At 37.6% G+C, this 17,161-nt stretch overlaps 1 protein-coding gene across 1 annotated transcript in view; it reads right to left on the bottom strand.

Annotated features, from left to right (window-relative positions):
- The window catches only part of MSH2 (mutS homolog 2), an 80,179-nt gene that overhangs the window by 6,012 nt on the left and 57,006 nt on the right, over positions 1 to 17,161 (bottom strand). The window contains exons 9-12 of the mRNA XM_070798611.1: positions 8,952 to 9,075; positions 7,112 to 7,262; positions 4,694 to 4,791; positions 1,108 to 1,353 (exon numbers count right to left, since the gene is read on the bottom strand). Of these exons, the coding sequence (XP_070654712.1) occupies positions 1,108 to 1,353; positions 4,694 to 4,791; positions 7,112 to 7,262; positions 8,952 to 9,075 (619 nt within the window). The remainder of the gene's footprint in view (positions 1 to 1,107; positions 1,354 to 4,693; positions 4,792 to 7,111; positions 7,263 to 8,951; positions 9,076 to 17,161) is intronic.

Here is a 17,161-nt window from a genome sequence, read left to right as displayed (position 1 = left end):
CCCTGCAACAATGCCATTTTCTGTTCAGACAAACCTATGCCGTGCCCTTCTTCAAAAGAACCCATGAAAAATATATCTCATCTGTAATCTGACTATGGTCTAGGAAGACCATATAGGTACTGCCCCACAGCTCACACAGCTGCCTGTAGGATAACTTTATGACATTCAGGAAAGCAGTACTGGCCTAACTGATTAATTAACTAAACACTATTAATTCATTAATAATGGATCTAGGAGAGAATGAATCAGTGTGATCAAATCCTTCAAATCGCGTAAACTCCACACTAAAACCCAAGGACATGACCTACTTTTGGAAAATGTGAAATTTACCAATTAATGGGTTAGACCATAGGTCCCCAACCTCCGGAAACTAATGCCTGATAATCTGAGGTGGAGCCGATGTAACAACAGAAATAAAGCATACCATAACGGTACTGGGCTTGAATCGCCCCCAAACCATCCCTTCCCCCACCCTGGTCCATGGGAAAATTGTCTTCCATGAAACTGGTCCCTGGTGCCAAAAAGGCTGGAGATGATGGGTTAAGTTATATGAACAACTCAAAAATTGAATTAGGGGAATAAAATATAATCACTGACTGTTTCCCAAACACATTTACCCAAAGACTCCTACCACCCCCGCACTCTAACACTTCTGTTTTCTAGAATCCGGTTAAGATCTCTCAAAATGCTTTAGTCTGAGACCTGCTACATTGGTCTACACACAAATCTACTTTTTTTAGTTTCACATGAATATAGTATTGTGTCTTTAAAAGAACTGCTATCCTGAGCTGAAGTCATTCCAGCAGCTAATTCTGCTTGACCTTCAATGACTTCACTACTGAAAAGGTCTGGCCCAAAGGTGCACTTTGAGGATGAAGAGATGTTTATTTTGAAATGCACCGAACCTCTGGAATAGCAGTTTCATTCTTATTCATTCATATATTCATTCACTCACATGTTATTAATATATTACTAACTAGTATGAAAAAACATTCTTTTTCTACCATCAAAGACTAGGATTTTCTGCATCAACCTAAAATAACCATCTGCTCCAACATAAACAAAGGGAAACACTATTCCCCAAAAGCCCATAAACAAGATTTCTACCAGTAATGATGTGGAACATCTGTTTATCTTTTTCAAAGTGAACATCATTAGGAATAAATGCGACTTCATCTTGAACTTCCACACAAGCATGTCTGGAAGCTTTCAGTGTAATTCTGCCTCGTCCTTTTTCCAAAATGACCGGCCGTACATATGGAACAGGTGCTGCATCGGACACGTGAGCAAAGCTGACAACAGCATCCAGCTGAGCTAACACATCGTTGAGTGTCTGCATCGGTTCTACGTAGCCTATGAAAAAACAGAGTACACAGGAAGACGGAATAAGAAAAAATGCAGAGAAGCAGCTTTAAGAATAAATTCAACCTGATTCCATTTGTGAATTCAAAATCCACTTCCTAATTTATATACTTAAAAAAAATTAACAGAGGTTTCTGCTATAACTAAACGTGAAAGGAACACCTAAAATTCAACAAGAGGTTAAAATGTCTTGTCACATTCTTCTCCCTACTATCAACAGATTTCAAAAACCCCTTACCAAAATCCATTAAAATACAAAAGCACATGGCTGCTTATATAAAGAATTGAGGCAGAGGTTTAAAAAAAAAAAATAAGAAAAAGTTTTCATGGGAGCACTTTCATGATATATTGCAAGTAAGAAAAGCAGGGCGAGGCACAGTTCTAAATTTTAAGAGCCTGAAACCAGGATGGCATTTCACAATTATCCTAAGAAACCTGCAAACACCAGGTAATAAGATATAATGGGGCTGTCAAGATTGTTACTTGAGGTTTTTTCCTGCCTTGCAATTAAGTTTTAGCATAAACTTAGATCCATAATTGTCACTTAAAACACTTTCAACAAGATTCTACTCTGCTACAGCAGTAAAACTAAAAGTTATTACATACATTAAACAGTCCCTCACACATGCTAGAGAAAGCATGATTAGCCAATAAAAATGGGCCAAATTTTTAGAACAGATTCTAAAATTTTAATAGGTTGGAGGGGTTGGTGTAACAGGCCCCTGGGTCACGTGGAACTATCACGTGGGTATCAACGTGTCCAGAGCCTTAAGAGCCATTCCAGAGAACACCATCTCATTTTAGAAAATACAACATTATGAGCTTAATCAAATACAGGAAATCCGATTCATCTTTGACTGCCTTATCCCCCATAAAAGTGAGAATATAAAAATTCATGTATAAATGGCCAGATACAAATAATTCTTAATGTTTCACTTTAAAATTTATTCCTGTTTTATCTAACATATAAAACAGGGGGGAAGGGGAGAGTTCTCATTACCCTACCATACAGCAATAGGAACCTTTGAGAATTACTTAAATATCAGTGGAGTACTTATATAATTCTCACAAAACTTCTAACATACTAACATGAATAGGTTTATAATAAAAGAAAACAAGCCTCTCAATCAACAAGAGTCTGTATTTGGTATCTCACATCAACTGGTTCTTAACAGTATCACCTTTTCTGGTTTAAGAATAAGAGAGAAAATTAGAAAAATGATCTATTATATTTTTAATAAAGATAGTTTACAATGTGTATATTAGACCAAGAAGAGATTTCATTTCAATTCAAGGTGACTCCCAATACAAAACCTTCTTTTCAAATGTTAAAATCTAACAGCTTTAACCTACTAGGTGCTTAACGAATATTAGTTAATATTATTTTGGGGGAAGACTTCCAGTTTGAATTTACGCAGTGTATTTTTAGGGTCCTTACAAGTGTCATCTAGGAAGGAACATAATTCAGCTAGAAGAAGATCACCATACTACAGTGATCTGATTAACACCAAACAAAAATGTAATTACAGATCTCATTCATCTCAACACAAATATAAGGTATAATAAAACCCTTTAAAAGTGTTAGGTTTCTTTCTGATTTACTATAAAAATTCATAACAGTAAAACAATTTACAAAACTATACAGGCTTATACTTTTTAAATGACTTAGTAGTCCTAAATAATTCAGTACCCATATCCTGAGAACAAGTAGGAGGACATCCTCCTACTTAATCACAATACAACCCAAGAAGTATGACACCAATACCTTATTATCTTATATTAAACTTTGCCAATTTGTCTTAATGGTGTCCTTTATAGCTAGTCTCCAGGTCCAACCCCTAGTCCCAGATTCAATCAAGGATCATCCTCATGTCTTTGACTATCCTGTCACTTTAAGTCTCCTTTAATCTGGAACACAATCTGCCAATTTCTTCTTTGCTTCCATGAACCCGACATGCTTTTTGTCTGTTATGTTTTGGCCAAGCTGCATGGCACATGAGAACTTAGTTCCCTGACCAGGGATAGAAACCTTGCCCTCCTGCACTGGAAGCTTGGAGCCTTAATCACTGGCAAGTCCTGACACTGAAATTTTTAAAGAGTGCAGGCCTTAAAAAGTTTGTCCCACGATCTAAATTTATCCAACATTTTTCTTCTTGTTACTATTCAGGTTAAACTTTTTTTTGGTCAGGAACACTACAGGCCTATCCTGGAGATATTGCAGGTTCAGTTCCAGACCACTGCAATAAAAGGAATATCACAATAAAGCGAGTCACACAAATGTTTTGGTTTCACAGTGCATATAGAAGTTATATTTACACTATACATTGCTAAAGAATGCTAACCATCATCTGACAAGGCAGAGTTGCCATAAACCCTCAATTTGTAAGACAAGACAAAATAAGACATTACCTGTGAGTACAATGAGGTATGCCTGTACACGGGTGATATCATATCTTTTCCTTGACATCACATCAAGAAACACATAATGTCATTTGTCATTGGCAATGTCAACCTTGATCACTTGGCTAAGGTTAATTCTTTGGTGTGTTTTTTTTTAAGGCACAATAAAGGTTATGCTCAATACACACACATGATGATAGGCAAAGACTTCCAGCTTAACACATCACCACCTACCCTGTGCTATATACATTCATTCCATGCTAAGGGCAATATCATAGAGCCAAGTCAGGCTGTCCTTTCAATTATATGACAATCATCTTGGGAGCTCCCTGGCAGTCCAGTGGATGGGATTCAGTACTTCTAACTGCTGTGGCCTTGGTTCAATCCCTGTTCAGGGAATTAAGATGCCACAAGCCATACCACATGGCCGGAAAAAAAAAAAAAAAAAGACAATCGTTTCTAACAGGTGTCCTCAAGAACAGACTGAAAATCTATGAAATGGCACGCAGAACTCAAAAAAGCTTGCTGCCTATATAATTTCTATTTGCTTTATTTCCATAACCTAGAGCATGAGCTCCTACATCTAAGGTATTAGTGCCTTATAGTCCCTAGTGTTTCTTTTCCTTGTTACAACTACAAGTTTTGTGCTTTTCTGTCTGTCTTTGTTTTACAGAATATTGCAGAATATTCCCATTCCTTAGCCTGCACTAGCTCATCTTTCTAGGTACGAGAGCAGCTTCCAGTTAATTTTCCTAATGCAACACAGCATGCATTCCTTCAGAGGAAGCTTCTTAACACAACAGTCACAGTGTGCAGCAGCTTTAAAAAACAAAAACAAAAAACCCACTCTTCAAACAGCCCAATATTACTACTGTTACCAAAATCCAGGTCATTTTCCAAACATCTAATGTATTGGTGCTATTAAATTTACCTGAAGAAATATTGACAATTTCTTTAACAATGGCATTCTGGGCTTCCTCATATTCAGTTTTATTTTTGGTGTACTCTTCATTGAGAGAAGTCAGTTTACTGCAAATCAAGATAATGGTATTAGAAGTATTAAAACATCCACTGGAGGTAATGTGCACTACCTCTGAAATATATCTGGAGTATTATCCTATAAAGCATCAAAACAATAATTAAAATGGAAACATCAGTAGAAAATGGGCAACTCATTAGGGGTGGATGTGACTGGAATTCAGTGTATTAACATTTATGCTGTTTGTAATGGCCCACTGGCACAATTCTTGCTATAAAAATTATTCCCTTGAGTAAAATTCTGATCTGTAATCTTTTCTAAAATATTTAAATGTAGTCTTCATCCCTATTAGGACAGAGGCCATCTTCACTTTTAAAATACACACACAAGCAGCACTATTTACAACACCCAAGATATGGAAGCAAATCAACTGCCCATCAACATATGAATGGATAAAGGTGTGGTGTGTGTGTATATTACTCAGCCATTAAAAATAATGAACCACTTGCAGAAATGTGAATGGATCTAAAGAATATTATGCTTAGAGAAATAAGTCAGAGAAAGACAAATAATCAACTACCCCAATTAAACAACAACACACACACACACTCCACAGTTTCTCTTATTACCGTAGGAAACTGTCTTTTCATACTCAAAGTTGTCAAAGTAAGGAAAATGTTTTGAAAACAATTCTACTGAGTGGTTTAAAGGGAAAATAAAAATTATAGGTTAAAACAAAAAATGAAGAAGAAAAATGAGAATAGAGAAAAAATATTCACTGATATCAAAGGAAGGGAATTAAGTTAAAACACAAAAAAACAAGGTGAGGGGCTTACAGCAGATTCAAGAAAGAGGTGAAGTACTTACAAGAAGGAGGAAAATATTAGTCAATCAAGGCAGTAACTGTGAACATGATGCTGTCGGCCAATGGCATAACACACATATACAGCTCAAGAGCAGTAGAGGAGCACTAAAAGACTACTGTGAAACAGGCAAGTGGAAAGAATTAAAGGAAAAAAGAGAGAAGCAAAGATACTAAAAAGTGAGAGATTGCTGTGTGAAATGAAGAGCTGCCAGAGAGAAAGGTGTGGGCAGGGATCAGACTGTATAGGTTATGGTACAGATTTTATATTTTTCCTGATGACAGACATCAGAGGTTTTTAAGGACAATTATATGATCACAAAGTCAGACCCATGGCAAGCATTCAATTTGCTGACACAAATCAATGAACGAATAAACAAATGAACTTTTCACAACTTTTGGAACCACTGTTGTCATTCAGTTCAACTTCTTGTAGTTCTATTTTGGCTTAGGTAAGACAGAACTTTTGGGGGGTTATATCATCTTCAAATCACTTACTGGTCAGTTATAACGTATAAATTTCTTGAATCAGGGATATAGTGTGATCAAGAAATAGCAACTAATAAATCTAGTAACAGAAGATCTAGGTCTGATATCCTCTATTACTAGTTGTCCAGTCCTGGGGAACTGGAGTTTCAGTTTCTCCGTCTAAAGGTGAGAACTATGACCTGTGCTGTTTATCTCAGAGGGCTGTATGAGAAACAAACTAAACAGACACACCGTTTTTCATAACTAGGTTGTCTGAACACCTAGAATAATGTCTGCATGTAACAGACACTCAAAAACACTAAATAAATGGATAAAAGAGGGGCGTATATACAAAAGCTAACTGGAAATACAAAGAATACCCAAGAAGGGCGGGAGTAAGGCTGGCCGTAAGTTCTAAAATAATACAGAAGAGAAAGGATCATGCCCTTACTCTCCCAGTTACTTTATTTTTAAATAATTCTTTTTCACTAATAAGTAATTTGCCTCAGGAGCTTCCTAACATAAGCAAGAGAAAACACGTAAAAAACTACTAAGATTTTTTCCAACATTATTTAAAAAAAAAAACTTATAGTCTAAATGAACGGCCTCATTAAAGTTGGTAGCATCTCCCTAAACCAAATGACACATCAACTGATATACCAGAAGAATAACAAAACTTTCTTAGAAAAAATAAACATGAAAATAACTACTAGAGATATGAAGGGAACTAACTCTAACAGATATGCAAATACAAAAAAAATGTAATATAATCTATTTCATATTGATAAAAAGATAAGAGAGATATGTGAAAGAATAATCTTAAACCCAAAGTGCCACTTCAGTGAATGAGGAAAAGCTGAATTATTCAACAAGTAGCGTTAGGATACCTTCCTCTCATAAGGAAAAAAAAAAGCTTCAATCTTATTTTATGCCTTATATCAAGAAATAAAATAAAACTTCCTTATTATGCAACATTCACATTTCATCAGAGAATAGTTTATGGAACTAGTAAAGATTTAACTTAACATAGGCTTACAAACCTGTTTGTAAATTTAACACCATTCTTCTGGATATCTACTGTACTGAAATTTTTATTATTACGAAGGACTTTTTCTTCCTTGCATGTTACTCGGAAATAATAGCCAAACTGTGTGCTGGAATCCAGTTTAATCTGTTTGCCAGGATCTAAGCCTTCATGATCAGGAAAAAAAAGAAAGAGTATGTCATAGACATGTACAGCCTTTTTAAATGTAAGTGTTCAGAATACTTAAATCTAAATAGTGAAAAATATACTTTTATTATTTACATGACAGCATACTGGAAATTATTTATACTATCCGACTGGGAAAGATGCACATCCCACTTAACTCAAAAAACTACATGAATTAAGGATATCTACAAAATATTTAAACCCCCCTTTTAATGTTAGCCTGTGATGTGGAGCCCGTGCTGGGTAAACCCATCCAAGGTCCCAGGGCACCAGCAGTGGGGTAGCTCAGTGTTTCAGATGCTATGGGCACGAGGATAGGTAAGGTATGGTTGTTACCCTTGAAGAGTTCTGCTGAAGGTTCTTTAGTTAACCAAAGCCTTTCCCTGGAACTAATATAGAATATAATTAAAGAAAACAAATATACTTTCCGAAGAAAAATGTGAGACTCTGAGATTGACAACGAAGCTCTAGAAAACACTAGTCCGTGTACTCTGTTAAGTGTAGGGAGCATCACAAAAAAGGCAATGATGAATCAGCTAGACTATGCACCTAAGATTTTTTAATTTTTACCCTTGTCCTCTCCTCATTCATTCATCAATGTGATCTTTAGACCCCAAATCAGAAGGGAGAGATAGTACCTTAAAACTTAAGATAAATAAATGTATTTGCTAAAGCATGACTATGGAGTACTAGAAACAGCAAACAACTGAAGACCGATCTCACCTGACCAGGGAGGAGACACATAAAGAGAACACGCAGAGATCTATAAGATGAGGAGGGTGGATTTCAATATCCTTCAAGTCAAAGATTAAATCTAGGATCAACTTCATATATGAACTCTCCATGGAAACTATTTTTTTTTTTAATTTTATATATGTTGGTATGGGCATATACAACAGGGGGCTTCCCAGGTGGCGCAGTGGTAAAGAATCTGCCTGCCAACGCAGGAGACTCAAGAGATGCAGGTTTGATCCCTGGGTCAGGAAGATCCTCTGGAGAAGGAAATGGCAACCCCCTCCATTATTTCTGCCTGGAAAATTCCATGGACTAAGGAGCCTGGTGGACTATAGTCCACGGGGTCGCAGAGAGTCAGACATGACTGAGCACATATGGGCATATACTAGTGATACTGCTCTGCGGGACCTTCTAATATGCTCAGATTTACTCATTTAACATAGAAGTCAAACATGCTCATTACAAAGAGGTTTATAAATTCAGAGCGAGACAGAACAAAACAGTCTGAGACAAAATAGGGAATAAGCTAGGGAATTTAAAACAAGTGATTTTTAAAGTTGATATTAATGAAGTGCTTGGGAACCCCAAAGCCAAATCAATGAACTATTCCTAATAGAATTAGGCTTACAGAAAGAGTGTCATTTAAGACAGGTCTTACTTAAAAGATGTTGCAAGGGCAATATGGGGTGACTTGTTTGGCAGGAATGTGTGGTCATGCTGGGATTAGAGAAATTGGTTAAGAGATGAATCTGAAGGGGAGGCCGGGCCCCAGATGTAAAGAATCCTGTATGTAAACTTTATGTGACTGTAATTTTATACAGTAGAAAACGGGCACTTTAAACAAGGAGGTGGCATGATCAACTGTGTCTTCTAGCTCCAGTGTGGATACTATATAGACAAAAGAATTATTCAAACCTTCAAGGACCCATTCTTACCTAGATCTCTAGCTGCACTTACTAATGTTGACTGCATCTTCTTTTCTAAGTCATCCATTATTTCTCTTAATTCACTCAAGTTAGGATCAAATGAAGGTTTTACAAGGAATTCATGGTTTTCCACCTATAAACAGAACAAAGAGTAGCCAAATTTTATCAGTGATGGATAAAGATGGAAGTCATGTAATTCTTTGCTTATTTAAAATTCACTAATGTTTTGAGTTAAATGATTCACTATCTGTAAGTTATTCAGTCACAACTGTAAAGGAGTTTTTACTGATTAACAGATGTAAAGAGTTCTATTTATTAGGAGCTGAGACCTCTAGATACACAAAAATTATTCATGTCAAACAGCTGAGTGCTAATGATGCTTTTAACACTAACAGTATACGTTATTTTTATTTATATTTTTTCCCTAAACAATGTTTAAAGACTGTAACAGAATGGTTTTTGCCCAAACCAAGGATCTACCTTAGGAATTTCAGAAAGTTAGCTCTTGAAATCCTTTTTTGAAAGAAAACAAAATGACTAAAACTTGAACAGACAAAATTCTGAAAGACTTATTTTTTAAAAAAAAGAATGAAGTCTATCCACACATATTAAAAAGACCTTATTTCATACAAAAATGAGTCAGTTTTCTAAAATGAGGAAATTTTTAAAAAAAATCAGTATGTGAGACTGATATAAATTCCTAATTACTATCCATTTAATCACAGCATACCTTCTCCACATACCAAAATTGAACACAAGAATGAGGAAATAAAATATTACAGAAAACTATCAAAAAAGAGAATAAAACATTTATCAAATAACTTTCTCAATTTAAACCAACAAAAGATTTTATCATATACTAAAATTTTAAATTTCAAACAAAACTTTTTTTAAAGGCAAAAGATTTGTAAAAATAGCTTTGTAAAATATAAAAATGTAAAAGTTGACATTTTCTTTTTTAAAAAGGCACTCGTTTGCATGTATGAGAAAAACATCAAGTCATTAACTGGGCAAGTATAAAAATATACAACTCACAGATGAGAAAATAAGTAGTAAACTAAAGTCACAGAAAAGTGCTAAAGCTCCATAATAATAAAAGGCATGAATATTTAAGCACCCTTAAGGTATTATTCTACAGCTTTTTTTTTTTTTTTTTAAAGAAAAAGAAACCTATTCCCCAATACTAATGAGGCTACAGTGAAATTAGTATATTCATTCACTTCTGGTGAGAATCTAAATTGCTATAACCTTAAAAAAACAAAAAAAAAGCAATATGCGACAAGACTCAGAGATATTTGTTATACTCTGACATAGCAATTCTACTCCTAGAAATTCAATCTAAGGAAATAATGCAACAGAAGCAAACAACACATGGATGAATAAGATCTCTCAGATTTATCTGTTATAAGGCCTGGAAATAATAGAACATCACAATATTTGCACAGTTCAGTTCAGTTCAGTTCAGTCACTCAGTTGTGTCTAACTCTTTGCGACCCGATGAGTCGCAGCACGCCAGGCCTCCCTGTCCATCACCAACTCCTGGAGTTCACTCAGACTCACGTCCATCGAGTCAGTGATGCCATCCAGCCATGTCATCCTGTGTCATCCCCTTCTCCTGCTGCTCCCAATCCCTCCCAGCATCAGGGTCTTTTCCAATGAGTCAACTCTTCGCATGAGGTGGCCAAAGTTCTGGAGTTTCAGCTTTAGCATCATTCTTTCCAAAAAAATCCCAGGGCTGATCTCCTTCAGAATGGACTGGTTGGATCTCCTTGCAGTCCAAGGGACTCTCAAGAGTCTTCTCCAACACCACAGTTCAAAAGCATCAATTCTTCAGGGCTCAGCCTTCTTCACAGTCCAACTCTCACATCCATACATGACTACTGGAAAAACCCCAGCCTTGACTAGACGGACCTTTGTTGGCAAAGAAATGTCTCTGCTTTTGAATATGCTATCTAGGTTGGTCATAACTTTCCTTCCACGGAATAAGCGTCTTTTAATTTCATGGCTGCAGTCGCCATCTGCAGTGATTTTGGAGCCCAGAAAAATAAAGTCTGACACTGTTTCCACTGTTTCGCCATCTATTTCCCATTAAGTGATGGGACCAGATGCCATGATCTTCGTTTTCTGAATGTTGAGCTTGAAGCCAACTTTTTCACTCTCCACTTTCACTTTCATCAAGAGGCTTTTGAGTTCCTCTTCAGTTTCTGCCATAAGGGGGGTGTCATCTGCATATCTGAGGTTATTGATATTTCTCCCGGCAATCTTGATTCCAGCTTGTGTTTCTTCTAGCCCAGCGTTCTCATGATGTACTCTGCATTTAAGTTAAATGAGCAGGGTGACAATATACAGCCTTGACGTACTCCTTTTCCTATTTGGAACCAGTCTGTTGTTCCATGTCCAGTTCTAACTGTTGCTTCCTGACCTGCATACAGATTTCTCAAGAGGCAGGTCAGGTGGTCTGGTATTCCCATCTCTTTCAGAATTTTCCACAGTTTATTGTGATCCACACAGTCAAAGGCTTTGGCATAGTCAATAAAGCAGAAATAGATGTTTTTCTGGAACTCTCTTCCTTTTTCAGTGATCCAGCAGATGTTGGCAATTTGATCTCTGGTTCCTCTGCCTTTTCTAAAACCAGCTTGAACATCAGGAAGTTCACGGTTCACATATTGCTGCAGCCTGGCTTGGAGAATTTTGAGCATTACTTTACTAGTGTGTGAGATGAGTGCAATTGTGTGGTAGTTTGAGCATTCTTTGGCATTGCCTTTCTTTGGGATTGGAATGAAAACTGACCTTTTCCAGTCCTGTGGCCACTGCTGAGTTTTCCAAATTTGCTGGCATATTGAGTGTAGCACTTTCACAGCATCATCTTTCAGGATTTGGAATAGCTCAACTGGAATCCCATCACCTCCACTAGCTTTGTTTGTAGTGATGCCTTCTAAGGCCCACTGGACTTCACATTCCAGGATGTCTGGCTGTAGATGAGTGATCACACCATCATGATTATCTGGGTCGTGAAGGTCTTTTTTGTACAGTTCTTCTGTGTATTCTTGCCACCTCTTCTTAATATCTTCTGCTTCTGTTAGGTCTATACCCTTTTTGTCCTTTATTGAGCCCATCTTTGCATGAAATGTTCCCTTGGTATCTCTAATTTTCTTGAAGAGATCTCTAGTCTATCCCATTCTGTTGTTTTCCTCTATTTCTTTGCATTGATCGCTGAGGAAGGCTTTCTTATCTCTTCTTGTTATTCTTTGGAACTCTGCATTCAGATGCTTGTATCTTTCCTTTTCTCCTTTGCTTTTTGCTTCTCTTCTTTTCACAGCTATTTGTAAGGCCTCCCCAGACAGCCATTTTGCTTTTTTGCATTTCTTTTCCATGGGGATGGTCTTGATCCCTGTCTCTTGTACAAGGTCATGAACCTCATTCCATAGTTCATCAGGCACTCTATCTATCAGATCTAGGCCCTTAAATCTATTTCTCACTTCCACTGTATAATCATAAGGGATTTGATTTAGGTCATACCTGAATGGTCTAGTGGTTTTCCCTACTTTCTTCAATTTAAGTCTGAATTTGGTAATAAGGAGTTCATGATCTGAGCCACAGTCAGCTCCCGGTCTTGTTTCTGTTGACTGTATAGAGCTTCTCCATCTTTGGCTGCAAAGAATATAATCAATCTGATTTCGGTGTTGACCATCTGGTGATGTCCATGCGTAGAGTCTTCTCTTGTGTTGTTGGAAGAGGGTGTTTGCTATGACCAGTGCATTTTCTTGTGCATATTTGCACAATGGTACATCAATAGAATATTATACAGCTATTTAAATAGACAATGAAGATGACCTAGAAACAAGGACTAAGACTTATGATGACTCCAAGGGAAAAATCAATGCTACAGTGGTGGACTGACAGTGTTACAGAACTGCCTTCTTCCAACAAACTTAGGGAAGTGATGCTGAGCCAAGCTAAATTCCTATCCTCATTCCCACCTTCCAGTAATCCACGGGTGAGTAAAAAAAAAAAACCCGAAAAAGCTCACTTAATAATCCCAATCTGGAGAGAAGACCCAAATGAAGCAAGGGAAAGTAATGACTGACCTCTAACTCACTAAACAGTCTTAGGCCACACCCCAAATGGAGTGCCCTTTGGTAATGCTGTACTCCTCCCAAACAATGGATAAGAAAATATACCACCCAACTAAGTGTTCTAACTTAGAACTGAAGTACTCCAACAAACATGACACAATGACTTCTATGAGTTGTTTTCGTATCATCAGCCACTTAGCACCATAAACACACACAGCTACTACCCTAGACTACACAACAGGAAATATTAATAGAACAAAATAAACCTAGGCTTAGAACTGCAAAGTGGTATAATAAAATCAAGAAAAAAGATTTAAAAAAAAAGAAAGGAAAATCAGATCCTAGCAGTATCACTGAAGTAAAAATAAATACAAATAATACAAAAATAAATATACAAATAAAATTTAAAACCTGGCTTAAAACTCAACATTCAAAAAATGAAGATCACGGCATGAGGTCCCATCACTTCATGGCAAGTAGAAGGGAGAAAAAAGTGGAAACAGTGGCAGATTTTATTTTCTTGGGCTCCAAAATCACTATAGATGGTGACTGCAGCCATGAAATTAAAAGACGCTTGCTCCTTGGAAGAAAAGCTATGACAAACCCAGACAGCATATTAAAAAGCAACACTTTGCTGACAAAGGTCCATAGAGTCAAAGCTATGGTTTCTCCAGTAGTCATGTATGGATGTGAGAGTTGGACCATAAAGAAGGCTGAGCGCCAAAGAATTGATGCTTTTGAATTGTGGTGCTGGAGAAGATTCTTGAGAATCCCTTGGATAGCAAGGAGGTCAAACCAGTCAATCCTAAAGGAAATGAACCCTGAATATTCACAGGAAGGACTGATGCTGAAGCTGAAGTTCCAGTACTTTGGCCACCTGATGCAAGGAGCTGACTCAGTGGAAAGACCCTGATACTAGAGATTGAGAGCAACAGGAGAAGAGGGCAACAGAGAATTAGATAGTTGGATGGCACCACTGACTCAATGGACCTGAGTCTGAACAAATTCTGGGAGATAGTGATGGACATGGTAGCCTGGCGTGCTGCAGTCCATGGAGTTGTAAAGAGTTGGACATGACTTAGGGACTTAACAACAAATAAATACAATACAACAGCGAAGAGATACTGTTGAATAGAATTACCTGTACTGACATAGAAGAAAAGACTTGATATAATCAGAGACATTTCACAAGACAGAGATTAAAGTAATTAGAGAGGAGAAGAAAAATATAAGGAAGATACTAGAAATCTTCAAAAACAAAAGCAAAAACTCCACTATCCTAGAAATACTAGATAAAATATTACAAGCATTTTTTTCAAATATGTTTATAGTTAAGAGAAAACTAGATACCTGAGCTCCTACAAAGTGGAGTCAGTGCCCAGCATAAAGCAGGCCACAGGGCCATTTTAAAAATCTTACCTCATGAGAAATGGTAACAATTAGAGAAACCTACCTCCAGCAGCTTGGGCCCCGGGAAAGGGAAAGTGGGGGCAGAATCTCCTCTCTGACAACGTGTGACCAAAAGCCTGCCTTTACTATATATAGAATAAGTGAAGTGAAGTCGCTCAGTCATGTCCTACTCATTGCGACCCCATGGACTGTAGCCTACCAGGTCTTCCATCCATGGGATTTTCCAGGCAATCAGTTCAGTCGCTCAGTCATCTCCGACTCTTTGCAACCCCATAAATTGCAGCACGCCAGGCCTCCCTGTCCATCACCAACTCCCAGAGTTCACCCAGACCCACATCCATCAAGTCAGTGATGCCATCCAGCCATCTCATCCTCTGTCGGACCCTTCTCCTCCTGCCCCCAATCCCTCCCAGCATCAGAGTCTTTTCCAATGAGTCAACTCTTCACATGAGGTGGCCAAAGTACTGGAGTTTCAGCTTCAGCATCATTCCTTCCAAAGAAATCCCAGGGCTGATCTCCTTCAGAATAACTATTAATAGTAAGAATCTAGTGTATCCAGCACAGGGAACTCTACTCAATGCTCTGTAATGACCTACGTGGGAAAAGAATCTAACGAAGACTGGATACATGTATGAAGTGAAGTGAAAGTTGCTCAGTGGTGTCTGACTCTTTGTGAACCCATGGACTATACATACAGTTCATGGAATTCTCCAGGCCAAAATACTGGAGTGGGTAGCCTTTCCCTTCTCCAGGGGATCTTCCCAAACCAGGGATCGAACTGCGTCTCCCGCACTACAGGCGGATCCTTTATCAGCTAAGCCTCAAGGGAAGCCCAAGAATACTGGAGTGGGTAGCCCATCCCTTTCTCTGGGGGATCTTTCCGACCCAGGAATTGAACCAGGGTCTCCTGCATTGCAGGCAGATTCTTTACCAACTGAGCTATCAGGGAAGCCCAGATACAAGTATATGTAGAACTAATTCACTTTGCTGCACAGCAGAAACTAACACAACACTGTTAATCAACTATACTCCAATACAAACTAATTTAAAATAACCAAATAAATAAACGCCTTCACTTGGATTGGGATTTCAAATGTCTGCTACTTATCTTAGCAATGCAAAAGGCTGTTGGTTTTGGCCATTTCTATTATCCCGTCTTACAGTGATAGAACTGACAATTTTTCAGAAGACATGTTAACTACTAAGAACAAACACTACATTTTCCAGCTTCCCTTGCAGCTGGTGTGAACATACAATTAAATTCTGATCAAAAGACTGGGAGCAGAAATGATGGGTACCATTTCCAGAATGTGACCTCCTCTTCCCTCTTTGTCCTTTGCCATTGGCTGGAATAAAGATAAGGAAGTAAGCTATCCTGGATCTTGAAGGAGAAGTAAAGGAGAAGACGGGCTACAGAGATAGTGAGCCTGCCCTGCCAACCCTGTGTTGCTATGCCCATACAGTCATGATAGAAAATTAAACACCTATCCTATTTAAGCCATTGTTATTTATTTGCGGTTTCTTTTTCACCAGCTAAGTCTTTGCCAGCAGCCTAATCTTTGCCCAAACAAATGTAGAAAGCGCCAGACTGAGAAATTAACTTAAAAGTGTTCCTGGGTTAATTACATTTGTAGGGTATAAAGCAAAAGCAAATTTTATCTGAGGGGATATATGATTTGCCTGTATAGCTTGCACAGGAGGAACACAGATAAATGAGTATTATCTAAACATACATAACAGACAGGAAACAAGACACCATGAGTAAGAGACTCAAAACAATACCAACAAAAGACAGCAGAAAGAAGACAATGAGCAGATTTAAATCCAAGAAACTTTAAAGATGGAATATTAAATATATTTACAACATTTAAAGAATGAGAATAGAACATGTGAGCAAAGAACAAGATATTACTTAAAAAAGAGTAGACAGACTTAGAAGTGAACCCAACAACTTTTATAAATGAAAAATACAATGATTAATTTTTTAAAAATCGGTTGTTAAACTACACATCAGAGTTGACAAATTAGACTATCTGAAGTAATCACAAAGAAAGCAGCACAGACACATGCAGAAAAAGAATGTAAGAGGCCAACACATGTCTAATCCTAGCATTAGAAAAAGACAAGGAAGAAATACAGTGTTTGAGGAGATAATGACTAATAACTTTTCAGAACCGATAAAAGACAATAATTTTCTGATTAAGAAAATGCAGTAAATCCAAATAGGAAAAAAGAAAAGAAACCCACTTTTGGACACAGAGTAGTAAAAGGAGCCAACATCTGGAAACAAGATGGGTAAACAACAAAATAGTGCAAGCCAAAGGGCCATGAGACACAATTTCACAGGCACTGAAGAGAAGCAGCGTCAGTGTGAAACTGTACACGCAGTTAAAGCTTACTAGCCCTGTGTTAAAACAACCCAGCCCTGTGTTTCACCCTGTTCCTGCACTGTGCTTTGGCTTGCACTTTTCGCTGTTTACCCACCTTGTTTCCAGATACTGGCTCCTTTCACTACTCTGTGTCCAAAAGTGGGTTCCAACAAACAAAATCTGACTGACAGCACCCCCCAATAAAGGAACACCTAAAGAATATCCAGGAAGAAGGAATGAATAGCAACGAAAATGATAAGCATACAGGTAAATCTAAACTGAACACTGACTATAAACAGTGGAAATCTAAGGGGCATAAAGATAGAAATAAAGGATCAGCCAATAATGAAGAAATGTTATCTGA

This window comes from Bos indicus, chromosome 11, assembly GCF_029378745.1.
Source record: "Bos indicus isolate NIAB-ARS_2022 breed Sahiwal x Tharparkar chromosome 11, NIAB-ARS_B.indTharparkar_mat_pri_1.0, whole genome shotgun sequence".
NCBI classification, from domain to species: Eukaryota; Metazoa; Chordata; class Mammalia; order Artiodactyla; family Bovidae; genus Bos; species Bos indicus.
The sequence above is the reverse complement of the archived record's forward strand: the minus strand, read 5'-3'. Positions and strand labels throughout refer to the sequence as shown.